The sequence below is a fragment of the Epinephelus lanceolatus genome, chromosome 6 (assembly GCF_041903045.1).
Source record: "Epinephelus lanceolatus isolate andai-2023 chromosome 6, ASM4190304v1, whole genome shotgun sequence".
In the NCBI taxonomy this organism is placed as follows: Eukaryota; Metazoa; Chordata; class Actinopteri; order Perciformes; family Serranidae; genus Epinephelus; species Epinephelus lanceolatus.
In genome coordinates this window covers 47719055-47733984 of record NC_135739.1, presented here as the reverse complement: position 1 = coordinate 47733984, position 14930 = coordinate 47719055, and the positions used below count along the sequence as shown (strand labels likewise).

Genomic DNA, 14930 nt, shown 5'->3' with positions numbered 1-14930 from the left:
TACACAAAGTGACAAACCTTTTATCCTTTAAGAAACAGCAGAGGCTCCATACACCAAAAATGAACTGGTCCAGCTAAAGCTTTCCACAGTGGCATCCAGAAACACAGTCATGTCATGCAGGAAACTGACTGGTCTACAATTAAGAGGATTCTACTCGGACAATAAGTCTGCCTCAAGTCATATGGACGGAGTCTGGGAGAGACAAATTCGCACCATTGGAAGTGTCTTGACATCCATCCTAGAACAGTCAGCCAAGCAACTTCACTGCTCCTCCCTACGAATGTTCCTTTACGAAGTCATGTCAGTTGTAAATAGCAGACCCCTGACCACTGATCACCTGAACGATCCATCCAGTCCAGAGCCCTTGACACTGGACCACATCCTGACCAATTAGTCTACGATCATATCCCCTCCCCCCAGGAAGTTTGTAAATGAAGATCTTTTCCTCCGCTAGACTCCAACTCCTAGCCAACAACTTCTGGTTACGATGGAAGAAGGAGTATCTCCTAAATCTCCAGTACAGACAGAAGTGGATCAAAGCCTGCAGAAACGCAAAGGTCAATGATGTCGTTCTGCTGAAAGATGAATCTATGCCAAGGAACCAGTGGAAGTTGGCAAAGGTTGTCGAAGTCTATCCAGGAAAAGAGACTCAAGTTGCTTATCAGAGACTCCAACCGAGATGAGAAGGGAAGGCGCACCTCCAAACCTGTGCATCTGGAGAGGCCTATTCACCAAATAGTTACATTGCTGGAGGCAGGCTAATGACCTCAGCATCTTGTACTCATTATCAGTTCATTAGTTGGTTCATAGCTAGCATTTGAATTAATGTTTATTACACAGTATGTATGTCTCTTTAAGTGTTCTAAGAAATCACATGTGATTTGGTGGGAGTATAACTGGCTTGTTTATCCTCCTGTTTTTTGGTATGCAGTATTTCCAGGGTGGAACTAATTACTGCAGACCTAGCGCTCCGCATGTTATAATTAATCAACGCATCTTGCCAGCATAGCGCCAAAAGATGCAAAACATTATATGAGCGCTCTACTTAAGCTTAAATATTAAATATGTAAATGTACAGAAGAAGAAGGAAGACGAAGATACGGAAGAAGCAGGCAAGATTTAGCCCCTTGCTAGTAGTAAGCAGCCTACGAGGTGTGTTTTGGTTTAAGTTCATTTTCATATGAAGTACTGTGATAATTATATGAGCATAACGTTGCAACTACATCTTTCTACAATATACAATGAAGTATATAATTTACATGTCATGTGAATGTAGTGTGTGTGCAAAGATATGTCATACAAGTGAAAACTCAGGGTTAAGCTGCAGGCTGTGCTGTGATGTGTGTGAGTCTGTCTGTTATCTCATGCAAAGATATATAGCACCTGTTATAGCTGCAAGGACGTACGTACATGTATTTTTGTTTATTGTATTTTAATTTATTTTCCTTTTACCCAGTTCTCACTGATTGGTCTGTTCTTGGAATAAACCCAGTTTTTTAACCACGACCTCGGGCCTCTTGTCTACTACTTGAGGGAGCTACATTAGTTATTAAATCAAATGAATTATGTATCATGACTCTGACTGAGTTCTATTAAAACCCCTTAGGTCAAGTCAGTTCAAACAGGCATGTGGGAATGAGTGGAGATGAGTCCTTAATGTATCTTCTATATACATAAGGACCTGGGCCATGTTGGGATTCACAGGACCACAGATGTTTTGTCATTTGGTAAAATCTAAACTGGAGATTTAAAGGCTTTTTCCTCTGCATGCTCTTTGTTCTCCAAACAAAGACAGCTAGGTGACACCCATCTCCACAGGAGGTCTCACCTCACACCTCAGTGAGACACAAGTCTCACAACTTGATTGGACAAGACCTTTTACAGTGACATGTGACTCTGTGATGTCACAGGCCTGCAAAGATCTGCTCCCTTCCAACAGATCTCTCTTGCTCCAGCTGTTGAACAGTGGACACCTTTTTTCCGGCTGGGCCTGGAACAGCAGAGGCCCAGACCCCTGCTCCATAGCCCAAACCACTAAAGGGAGGGCAACTGATCATAGACTCTCTTGCAAACACAAGGTTTGCAACTAGCTTTCCAGCAACAAGGAACTAAGTGAGTTAGCACCCAGCGTCTAACTCTGCAAGGACCCTGAGCGACCAGCTTCCTCAGAGTTTCACCTTTGGAACAAAGGACCCAACAAAGACTGCACCTGGAACCATCTTCCCAGCCTTTTCTGTCAGCTTAAAAGCAGCACACCACCAAGTGACTCTTTCTTTCATCCATTCAAGGATCGGTAACGTAACAACTGGGCATAGCTTATCACAGCTTTACAGGCTAAGCAAGACTGTTTAACTTGTTGTACGTGATTTGATGCTGTTCACTGAGTTATTGTTGTGATAGATTGCAGTTGGGTCACTGATTAGTTGGCTTTGCCAAAGCTAAGTGTTTAGTTTGCGAATACTGTTCACAAACAGATTCTTGCACACAACTAAACAATCTCTGCACTAATCCAGACTGTTTGCAACACAAATCACAGTCACATAGACTCATTAACAAATAGGCTTTCAACAGAGCTACATCCAAACAGGCATCTCAAAGTTCTCTTCCTTTGTCTTTGTCCTGACCACACGGTCAGACAAACACCTCGTCCGACCGGAAGCCAGCCTTGATTCAGCTATTTTGGTAGTTCTCTGTTGTCAGCCATTTTGTTTTGTAGGCCAAACGGCTCCTTGATCACCACACCCGCCTTAGTCTTTCTCTTTTCTCTCTTGCACACACACACACACACACACACACACATATACACACCGAGCTTGTATATAGTTGGTTAGAATTTGTGTGTTTTGGTTTGCTTTGCTAGTTTGTGAATAAATATAATTCTTTGGAATCATACCTGCTGTCTGTTTAATGTTGCACAAGAGTGAATGAATAGTCAACCTCTGCTGCGTCAGGCGTTACTGTTAATTTTGGTTGTTGTCATTAATTTAATTATTAATCAAACTCCAAATTAATAGTTTAGCCTATTTTATGAGACTGATATCTTTAACTGGCTATCATTTTTCCCTTTACGGGAATGGTGCCCCACGAGGTGATTTAATGTTAATTAAGTCACATTATTTAACATGATTATTAATTATTAACAATAATTATTAATTATTTCTGATAGCCAATTAAATCCCTACATATTTGGTGCCTCTTGGTGAGACCTAATATATTGATCCTAACATATTTGGTGCCACCGTGTAAAGCCCGAATTTATGTTCCCAACATTTTTGTGCCTTCGTGTGAAGCCTAATGTGTTGACCCCAACAGCCAGTTGCACAGTATGACAAAGTATGACACTAAATGTTTACTTTTTACTCAGCTGAGGAAATTACTTAAGGGACAGAAACTCTTAAAAGGTTTCCTGAGTCAAAGAAAGACACTAAGGCATGTACTACACTTGAAGAAATTTTACAGCATTAAAATTCTACTGTTTCCGTAGAGACCTTGTGTTTGCTTGAACGTGTGCTTTGTGATAACCCAGACTACCTGTTGTCGCACCTAAGTGAACCTAAGAACATACTGGAAAAATACATTTGAGTCAAAAATAACAGTCAACATGAAGCAACAAATGTGGGAGAGAATTGCAATGTTTGGAAGAGAACTTCACCACAGTGTTAGGCAGACAGGTGAGTGCATTTGAAACTCAGTGAATGACGCAGCACACCGTTGACATGTGTACTTGAAATGCCTTGACAATAAACTGATTGGAAAGATCCTGTTGCATAGCAATCATTCATTGTAACGGGCTGGAAGGGGGCAGCTTCGGAAAGTTGCGTGTTCCAACTTCAGATGTTGAGACAATTATAAATTGACCTCCAGTCAATTTTTAGTGCAAAATTCATTGCTCATCATTAAGGGTGTCTATCGGGCTCTCCTGGTCGCAGATCACTCTTCTCGAGATGCCTTCATTTTCCTAATTTATCATCATAAACTAAAAAGCCATGTTGCCGTAAAAGATGCAGTCAGAGGTACCTTATCTTTTTCCCTTCATTTGGTTGTTAAAGGTCTCTTTTGCACTCTAACTGAATTGAGGTGACCAAAATAGTTAAAACTAAAAACAAACAGGCATGTGAAAAAGAGTCAGTATGAGAGCTTAATGTGTTGTCTGTACACATGATGACCAGCATACAAGGGCAACACAGTGTCAATTGTCAGAGTCAGGGAGGACAGGCTGAGAGAAGGCATGAGTAGGAGACATCAGCTAGGAGACATGACATGTATGAAACATTAGTGACACAGGGAAGACAAAAGACTGGTAGTCAGGTCTTACCCTCTAAGACAGTGAGCTTGGCACTGGTGTTGATCTCTCCCATGCTGTTGGTTGCTGTACATTCATAGATAGCTTCATCACGGTGGGTCCTCAGAGGCTGGATACGCAGCACAGAGCCTGAGCCGTCATCAAACTCAATCACCTGGACAGACGACAAAAGAGGAGGATTAGCCCTTTAGCATTCTGCTCACCCATTTGGTAGAGCACATTCTTAGTCACTGTATCGTTATAAAAATGTTTTAAACTTAAGTCAACCTGATTGAGTGAAGTTTAGGTTTAGGTATGTTATGTAAAAAAATACACTTGATGTTGTTGTGTCTTTAAATAACAATCCTTTTCAGTTTGCCTCCTACAGGAAGTAAGTAATTAAAAAAAGTCACTCTAGACATGAGGGCTCTGTGTGGTGGGATTTTCAAAGGTAGGCATGTTTATTCGACATGTTATAGTGTTATAGTGTTTGTTGGGGAAGAATTGGGATGCATTTGTGTTTACACTGTGTAATGTATCCAAGATCACCTTTGCAAGTGGTTTGAGGAATCAGATCACAATATGTGCATTTTAACATTTGACATGAACAAGGTCAACAATCCCTCTGAGCAGCAGTTGTATATGAACAGACAAAATCAGCACTCATTTGTAGAATAAAAATGATGCCTATAACAAGCTTACGTTAGCAAGCAACATGTTGCTTTAACAAAGCTATTTATGAAACTTCACAAGAGAAAAAATAGGTTAGTCCAGGTTTAGCACTGCTGGAAGTGAATCAGGGAATATCAGGTATGGATTGATAAACCACAGTCCAAAACTATTCAGTCTAATGAGTGAGTTATCTGTAGAGGGCCCAAAGAAAGACGGACTAACTCAATATTTAACCCTTTATGACCTACCATAGAACAAGTCTGCCAGAGCATATCTTTACAATTTAACCTGCTGTAGGGCCATTTTTTGGAGTATTTTAATATGCTACACATCAATACAACCCTTAAATCCCAAATTTTAATAAAATGTGTGGACATATCAATCAATCAATTTTATTTATAAAGCCCAATATCACAAATCACAATTTGCCTCACAGGGCTTTACAGCATACGACATTCCTCTGTCCTTATGACCCTCACAGCTGATCAGGAAAAACTCCCCCAAAAAAATGGTCGAAACCTCAGGAAGAGCAATTGAGAAGGGATCCCTCTTCCAGGACGGACAGACGTGCAATAGATGTCGTACAGAACAGATCAACATAATAAATTAACAGTAATCCGTATGACACAATGAGACAGAGAGACAGAGAGAGAGAGAGAGAGAGAGAGAGAGAGAGAGATGCAGGTAATGACAGTAGCTTACAACAACATTAATGAAAGTAATAATATTATAGTTATAGTTCTGGCTACTGTGGTACAATATGTTGAAAGTATATATTAATATCTGGCAGTATACATGTGTGACAATAGTCATATGTGTATAATAACAGTAGAAGTATGACTAATGACTAATGATGGCAGCAGCAGCAGGAGGCATCTGGCAGGACCACGGCAGCAGCACAACCACACACGTCACGCTGTCCAGGCACCGCTGTGATATGAGTTAATCTGAGAGACAGTGGAGCACAAAGGCTCCGGAGAAGAAGCCGAGTTAGTGACATCCAGAATGGCCGAGTTAGCAAGATGCAGTGAGTGAGTGAGTGTGAGAGTGAGAGTGAGAGAGAGAGAGAAAGAGAGAGAGAGTGAGAGAGAGAGAGAAGGAGAGAAGGTGCCCGGTGTATTATAGGGGGTTCTCCGGCAGACTAGGCCTAAGTCAGCCTAACTAGGTGCAAGGCAAGCCTGAGCCAGCCCTAACTATAAGCTTTATCAAAGAGGAAAGTCTTAAGTCTAGTCTTAAATGTGGAGACGGTGTCTGCCTCCCGGACCGTAACAGGAAGATGATTCCACAGGAGAGGAGCCTGATAGCTGAAGGCTCTGGCTCCTGATCTACTTTTGGAGACTTTAGGGACCACGAGTAACCCTGCGTTCTCAGAGCGCAGTGTTCTGGTGGGATAATATGGCACTATGAGCTCTCTAAGATATGACGGAGCTTGACCATTTAGAGCTTTATAAGTTAACAGTAGGATTTTAAATTCAATTCTGGATTTTACAGGGAGCCAGTGCAGAGAAGCTAAAACAGGAGAAATATGATCTTGTTTCTTAGTTCCTGTTAGTACACGAGCTGCTGCATTCTGAATTAGCTGGAGAGTTTTTAAGGACTTACTAGAGCTACCTGATAATAGAGAGTTACAGTAATCCAGCCTTGAGGTAACAAAAGCGTGGACCAATTTTTCTGCATCTTTTCGGGTCAGGATAGGCCGAATTTTCGCAATATTACGCAGATGAAAAAATGCAGTCCGTGAGGTTTGTTTTAAATGAGAATTAAAAGACAAATCTTGATCAAATATTCAATTTCAATTTTCAATTTTATTTATAAAGCCCAATATCACAAATCACAATTTGCCTCACAGGGCTTTACAGCATACGACATCCCTCTGTCCTTAAGACCCTCACAGCTGATCAGGAAAAACTCCCCAAAAAAAACCCCTTTAACGGGGAAAAAAAAAACGGTAGAAACCTCAGGAAGAGCAACTGAGGAGGGATCCCTCTTCCAGGACGGACAGACGTGCAATAGATGTCGTACAGAACAGATCAGCATAATAAATTAACAGTAATCCGTATGACACAATGAGACAGAGAGAGAGAGAGAGAGAGAGAGAGAGAGAGATGCAGGTAATGACAGTAGCTTACAACAACATTAATGAAAGTAATAATATTATAGTTATAGTTCTGGCTACTGTGGTACAATATGTTGAAAGTATATATTAATATCTGGCAGTATACATGTGTGACAATAGTCATATGTGTATAATAACAGTAGAAGTATGACTAATGACTAATGATGGCAGCAGCAGCAGGAGGCATCTGGCAGGACCACGGCAGCAGCACAACCACACACGTCACGCTGTCCAGGCACCGCTGTGATATGAGTTAATCTGAGAGACAGTGGAGCACAAAGGCTCCGGAGAAGAAGCCGAGTTAGTGACATCCAGAATGGCCGAGTTAGCAAGATGCAGTGAGTGAGTGAGTGTGAGAGTGAGAGTGAGAGAGAGAGAGAAAGAGAGAGAGAGTGAGAGAGAGAGAGAAGGAGAGAAGGTGCCCGGTGTATTATAGGGGGTCCTCCGGCAGACTAGGCCTAAGTCAGCCTAACTAGGGGCTGGTACAGGGCAAGCCTGAGCCAGCCCTAACTATAAGCTTTATCAAAGAGGAAAGTCTTAAGTCTAGTCTTAAATGTGGAGACGGTGTCTGCCTCCCGGACCGTAACAGGAAGATGATTCCACAGGAGAGGAGCCTGATAGCTGAAGGCTCTGGCTCCTGATCTACTTTTGGAGACTTTAGGGACCACGAGTAACCCTGCGTTCTCAGAGCGCAGTGTTCTGGTGGGATAATATGGCACTATGAGCTCTCTAAGATATGACGGAGCCTGACCATTTAGAGCTTTATAAGTTAACAGTAGGAGGGATCTCTCCCTTGGATAATGTCAGCTTCATCTCCACTGTCGGCAGAATCCGGACCAGATGAGTGGACTGAATCTTCATCCGACGCTGTAATTAGCTCGAAAGCTTCACACCGGGAGAAAAGCCGTTTCGCGCGTCCAGGTTGTTGCGGTTCCATAAATATATGTGTGCGAGTGTGTGGTGAGTGTCTGGTGTGTGTGTGTGTGTGTGTGTGTGTGTGTGTGGTGAGTATCTGTGTGTGTCTAAGTGTTGTTGTGAAAGAGTAAAATACAAAATGGAAGCGAGAACGAGTGTGTGACTGCAAGCTGAGAGAAATATTTACTGCGGATGAAAGAGAGGAATTTCCCGGGAAATGACGTCACTCGTTGTTGCCGCGGGTAGTGTCGCGAGAAAGACACGCAAGAAAATAACGTGACAGTTCATGCTCACAACGTGATGACATTTAGTCCAACATAGCAAGTGCTGTGAATACCCGCGATCAGGATTAAACTGTTTTTGTTCTTAGCGCTTTTTACTGTTTTTCTACAAACCTGTCAGTGCAAGGAAACAGCACGCTGGGACATGATGAATGCATGGTAAGTTAGAGTAACTCCTCTGGTTTTAAATGCAAAAAGAATTATTGCTCTATCTTATTTGGTTTCAATTCTACCGGCATTTAAAAATCAATATGCAAATGGGATCGCAGGCACTCCCACGGTATTAAAGGGTTAAAGCCCAGTTGCACCATTGTAGTTCAATAATGATCAAGGCTCACTTAGACTTTCATTATTAGGGACCTCGGCTGAAGGGCGAGGACCCTATTGTTTTTGGTGCGTTTATTATTAGGGATTTCGGTTGAAGACAGAGGTCCCTATTGTTTATGGTGGGTTTATTATTATAAGGAACCTCAGCTGAAGGCAGAGGTGTTTATTATCAGGGCCGAAGCGACGACTGCAAGTCGTCCACGTAGGACCCTACTGAAATCGCGCTGTTTATTAGGGCCTGAGCAGCGACTGCCAGTCGGCCACGTATGACCCTATTGTAATCGCGCTGTTTATTATTGGGGCCTGAGCGACGATGAAGTCGTCCACGTAGGACCCTATTGTAATCGTACTGTTTAATAGGGCACGAGGGACGACGAGTCGTCCGTGAGGACCCTATTGCAATCGCGTTGTTTATTATTATGATTATTTATTATTATTAGGGCCCGAGCGACGACAAAATCGTCCATGAAGACCCTATTGTAATCGCGCTGTTTATTAGGGCCCGAACGACGACGAAGTCGTCCATAGGACCATATTGTATTCACGCTGTTTATTATTAGGGCCTGAGCGACGACGAACTCGTCTGCGGAAGACCCTATTGAAATCGCGCTGTTCATTATTATTATTATTATTATTCTTATTATTAGGGCCCGAGCGACGACAAAGTCGTCCAAGGACCCTATTGAAATCGCACTGTTTATTATTATTATTATTATTCTTAGGGCCCAAGTGACGACAAAGTCATCCGAGGACCCTATTGAAATCGCGCTGTTTATTATTATTATTATTATTATTATTATTATTATTATTATTATTAGGGCCGAGCACCTAGCGGTGCAAGGACCCTATTGAAATGCAAGGATTTATTAGGGCCCGAGCAGGAGACCTGTTGTTTTTCTCCCGATTATTTATATATATACAGTACAGGCCAAAAGTTTGGACACACCTTCTCATTCAATGCGTTTTCTTTATTTTCATGACTATTTATATTGTAGATTCTCACTGAAGGCATCAAAACTATGAATGAACACATGTGGAGTTATGTACTTAACAAAAAAAGGTGAAATAACTGAAAACATGTTTTATATTCTAGTTTCTTCAAAATAGCCACCCTTTGCTCTGATTACTGCTTTGCACACTCTTGGCATTCTCTCCATGAGCTTCAAGAGGTAGTCACCTGAAATGGTTTCCACTTCACAGGTGTGCCTTATCAGGGTTAATTAGTGGAATTTCTTGCTTTATCAATGGGGTTGGGACCATCAGTTGTGTTGTGCAGAAGTCAGGTTAATACACAGCCGACAGCCCTATTGGACAACTGTTAAAATTCATATTATGGCAAGAACCAATCAGCTAACTAAAGAAAAACGAGTGGCCATCATTACTTTAAGAAATGAAGGTCAGTCAGTCCGCAAAATTGCAAAAACTTTAAATGTGTCCCCAAGTGGAGTCGCAAAAACCATCAAGCGCTACAACGAAACTGGCACACATGAGGACCGACCCAGGAAAGGAAGACCAAGAGTCACCTCTGCTTCTGAGGATAAGTTCATCCGAGTCACCAGCCTCAGAAATGGCAAGTTAACAGCAGCTCAGATCAGAGACCAGATGAATGCCACACAGAGTTCTAGCAGCAGACCCATCTCTAGAACAACTGTTAAGAGGAGACTGCGCCAATCAGGCCTTCATGGTCAAATAGCTGCTAGGAAACCACTGCTAAGGAGAGGCAACAAGCAGAAGAGATTTGTTTGGGCCAAGAAACACAAGGAATGGACATTAGACCAGTGGAAATCTGTGCTTTGGTCTGATGAGTCCAAATTTGAGATCTTTGGTTCCAACCGCCGTGTCTTTGTGAGACGCAGAAAAGGTGAACGGATGGATTCCACATGCCTGGTTCCCACTGTGAAGCATGGAGGAGGAGGTGTGATGGTGTGGGGGTGTTTTGCTGGTGACACTGTTGGGGATTTATTCAAAATTGAAGGCACACTGAACCAGCATGGCTACCACAGCATCCTGCAGCGACATGCCATCCCATCCGGTTTGCGTTTAGTTGGACGATCATTTATTTTTCAACAGGACAATGACCCCAAACACACCTCCAGGCTGTGTAAGGGCTATTTGACCAAGAAGGAGAGTGATGGAGTGCTGCGGCAGATGACCTGGCCTCCACAGTCACCGGACCTGAACCCAATCCAGATGGTTTGGGGTGAGCTGGACCGCAGAGTGAAGGCAAAGGGGCCAACAAGTGCTAAACACCTCTGGGAACTCCTTCAAGACTGTTGGAAAACCATTTCAGGTGACTACCTCTTGAAGCTCATGGAGAGAATGCCAAGAGTGTGCAAAGTAGTAATCAGAGCAAAGGGTGGCTATTTTGAAGAAACTAGAATATAAAACATGTTTTCAGTTATTTCACCTTTTTTTGTTAAGTACATAACTCCACATGTGTTCATTCATAGTTTTGATGCCTTCAGTGAGAATCTACAATGTAAATAGTCATGAAAATAAAGAAAATGCATTGAATGAGAAGGTGTGTGCAAACTTTTGGCCTGTACTGTATATATTTTTTTTTCTTCCGCCGATATGATCGCATTTTTCACTGTCTGAACATACCCCAAAACTCACCAAACTTGGAATATAAGTCACACCTGGCGAAAAATTTTATAATCTATTGTCGTCCTGAATTTCCACCACTAGGTGGCGGTATTATTAAGGAAAGTGCTTTTTGGGTCATAACTCCCATATACTTTATCGCACATTCAAAAATCTTATATCCACACGTTTAGTGAATTGGGCTGAATCTTGTGGTATAGGCCACGCCCATTTCTGCCAAAATGTCGCAAACCTACTTTTTCGAACTCCTCCCAGGCAATTTCACTGATTGGCATGAAACTTTGCACACAGCATCTGTGGACTCTCCTGACAAAAAGTTCTTAAAATAATTTTGATATTCCAAAGAATACTCAAGTTATTAAATAACAACTTCCTGCAGATTTCGTTCTAAACAGGAAGTGTTGCATATCTCCACATTGGTGTATCCGAATGACATGAAACTCAGGTTACCACTTCCCCATTAGCCCCTGAGGCTCTGTGCAAAGTTTCGGGTGATGACCACAAGGTGGCGCTCTTTAAATTGAAGTATTTTATATCTCAACATTGGTTGGGCGGATTAACACGAAACTTGGTAACTTGGTATAATTATTGTCAGTGCCCTCCTGAGGATATCTGACGAACAACTTACCGATTCGCCACTAGGTGGCGCTCTGGTGGCAGTCTAATTTAATATTTGGCACTGTGCCAACACCATAACACTCATGGAAATAAAATTGATAGGGGTGGTATAGACTGACCCCTGTAACTCACACACAAAAATGACCAGCAGGTGGCGCTATTTTCAATGCAAAAGCGTTTTTGGCTAATATCTCCCACATAATATGTCGCACATTGTTAAACTTTCTATTTTCGTGTTCTCTGAATTCAGCTGAATTGTGTGGTGTAAGCCACGTCCACTTTTGCGGTAACTTTCCATTTGCTAAATCGCAACAAATGAAAAACATACTTTTTCGAACTCCTCCTAGGCAATTTGACTGATTTGCACCAAACTTTGCATGTAGCATCTGTGGACGCTCCTGACAAAAAGTTATTAAAAAAATTTTGATCATCCAAAAAACGCCCAAAATATAAAACAACAAATTCCTGCACATTGTTTTAAAAACAGACAGTCTTTCATATCTGGAACAAATACAGTCGGATTACCACAACACTTTTGCTAATTGTCTTCCATGGCCCGATGAGGGTTTGTGCAAAATTCAGTGCAAATCGGCCAATAGGTGGCGCTCTGGTGGCAGTCTAATTAGTGTGAATGGAAGTAAATTGGAAAATCTTCAAATCCTCTTCAAAACTCATGGACTTTCAACCTCTTCTTGTCCCTCATACTTTGAGCTAGAGACACCATGTCAACTTTTAAAGAGTCAGAAGACCTTGAACGCATTAACTGTACATTATCTATCTTTATCTTTATTTTGGCCATGACCAATATTCTTTTGTTTATAAACGCTGGTAGATAACTATCTTGCCACCAGGTGGTCTTTGGCTGCTCCTGACGCTACCGACATAAAAACAAGAGACGAAGAAATCTGAGTATCTGATTGAAAATTGATACACAGGTCAAGAATGAAGAGCTCTTGATTCTGATACCTTTAAATGTCAGTGCCTGCTGTTTTTAGATCGGTGGGACAGAGCTGCCAGCTGAAATGGAGGTGATACAGCCACCTCTCTCCCTCAAAACTAATCAATTACACCATCAAATGACTCCAAAATGCTCTAGTGGAAAACACTCGGCTTGCGCATTCCCCACGCTATGAAATAATCTTCTTCTTCTAACCGCTTCATCCTCTTGAGGGTCGCGGGGGGCTGGAGCCTATCCCAGCTGACATCGGGCGAGAGGCAGGGTACATCCTGGACAGGTCGCCAGACTATCGCAGAGCTGACACATAGAGACAGACAACCATTCACACTCACATTCACACCTATGGACAATTTAGAGTTATCAATTAACCTAGTCCCCAATCTGCATGTCTTTGGACTGTGGGAGGAAGCCGGGGTGCCCGGAGAGAATAATAATGTATGATTAAATAACATTACGACACATGAAGCAAATACTCGGAACTACTTTTTTCAGTAAACACTGGGCGGAGTGACACAGTTCGTACCTGAGACAGTGCCGTAGTTATTGCTTGCAGCCTTGCATTTGCGGTATTGTCAGCTGGACGCAGCAGATAGTTTGAGAAAAATGTACAGAGTGCTGTTGTAAATCACGGTTAACACATGTATTGTAAAAGATTGCGGTTACAAGCCGGAGACGTGGAGCAGAGTGACGTATACGGACAGGATGCGTACTGCGGACAGGATGCGGCTGCAACACGGACATGAGAGACGGGCGTCCTGTTGTATTTTGTTTTCTTAGTCTGTTAAGTTTGTTTGTCAAGTTTGTTTAAGTTTGTCAGAGTGTGCTGAATGTGTCACGATGGGAAAGACAAAGGCTATTGCACTGCTACTATTGCTGGTGCTGATTACATCCAGCGTCTACACACAGCACGACGCCAACACTGTGCTCCCTGGGAGATATGACCAGGTGCTGCAGGTGAGCAGTAGGGAACAGCTGCTGTCCCTACGGAGAGGAGCTGCACCAGCGCCGGGCCTGCTGGACGGCGTGCCGGAGGAGTATTGAGACGGCGTGGAGGCAGGCACCCGCGGAAACGGGGGAAGAGGGGCGGAATTTTACAGCGACTCCGCTGAAGGTGCAACAAACCACCACTACCATCAATACTCTTCAGCAACGCTCGGTCCCTGAGGAACAAAATAGAGGAGCTACGCCTGAACACAAAAGTCTGCAATGAATACCGTGAGTCTTGCCTCATGATTTACAAAGAAACCTGGCTTCAAGGAGACTTTCCCGACCCCCTGGTCCAGGTACAGGGATTCTCTAATGTGCGCATGGACAGGAATAATAACGGGAAATTGAGGGGTGGTGGCATTTGCATATACGTTAAGAACTCCTGGTGCACAAACATCACAGTTAAAGAGACTGTATGTACCCCTGATCTTGAACTTTTATGTCTGAGTTTACGACCTTTTTATCTACCGAGAGACTATGGGAACATTTTTATTTGTGCTGTCTATGTTCCACTTAGTGGGAATGCAGAAAAAGCTGCCTCACGTGTAGCTGACTATGTCCACCAGCAAATAGAAAACAAACCTGATGCACCTATATTTGTATTGGGGGATTTCAATCACTGCAATATGGAACACGCTCTTCCAGGTTTTTATCAGTACGTTAACAACAGCACACGCAAAAACAAGATGCTAGACAAATGTTACAGCAATATCAAGGAGGCATATGCCGCTAAACTCAAACCACCCCTTGCAAATTCTGATCATAACACCATACAGTTAATTCCCACCTTTCAGTCTGCTCTCAAAAGAAGCAAACCTACTGAGAAGACTGTCAGTGTGTGGCAGGAGGGGAATAAGGAGGAATTAAGCGGTTGTTTCCTGGCCACAGATTGGGATGTCTTCTTTCAGGACAGTTGCATTGACAAAATTGCAGAGGCAATAACTGGGTATATACATTTTTGTGTGGACACTGTAGTCTCTAAGAAAACCATCAAAATATACCCAAATAATAAAGACTACATTACACCTGACATCAGACACTGCCTCAAACGAAAAAAGCAAGCTTTCCGGGACAACAACACAACTGAACTGAAAGCAGTGCAGAAAGAGCTTAAGATTAAATTAAAGGAAGTACGGGAACAACAACCTTTTCAAACAAAAACTCTAAGCA

At 42.5% G+C, this 14930-nt stretch overlaps 1 protein-coding gene across 13 annotated transcripts in view; it reads right to left on the bottom strand.

Moving 5' to 3' along the window:
- Positions 1–14930, bottom strand: part of ptprfa (protein tyrosine phosphatase receptor type Fa) — an 888655-nt gene that overhangs the window by 719598 nt on the left and 154127 nt on the right. For all 13 annotated transcript variants that reach the window (XR_013491747.1, XM_078169090.1, XM_078169094.1 and 10 more), the window contains one exon: positions 4316–4457. Coding sequence is in view for 12 of the 13 variants with exons in the window: in XM_078169090.1 (XP_078025216.1) it covers positions 4316–4457 (142 nt within the window). In the remaining variant the exon portion in view is untranslated. The remainder of the gene's footprint in view (positions 1–4315; positions 4458–14930) is intronic.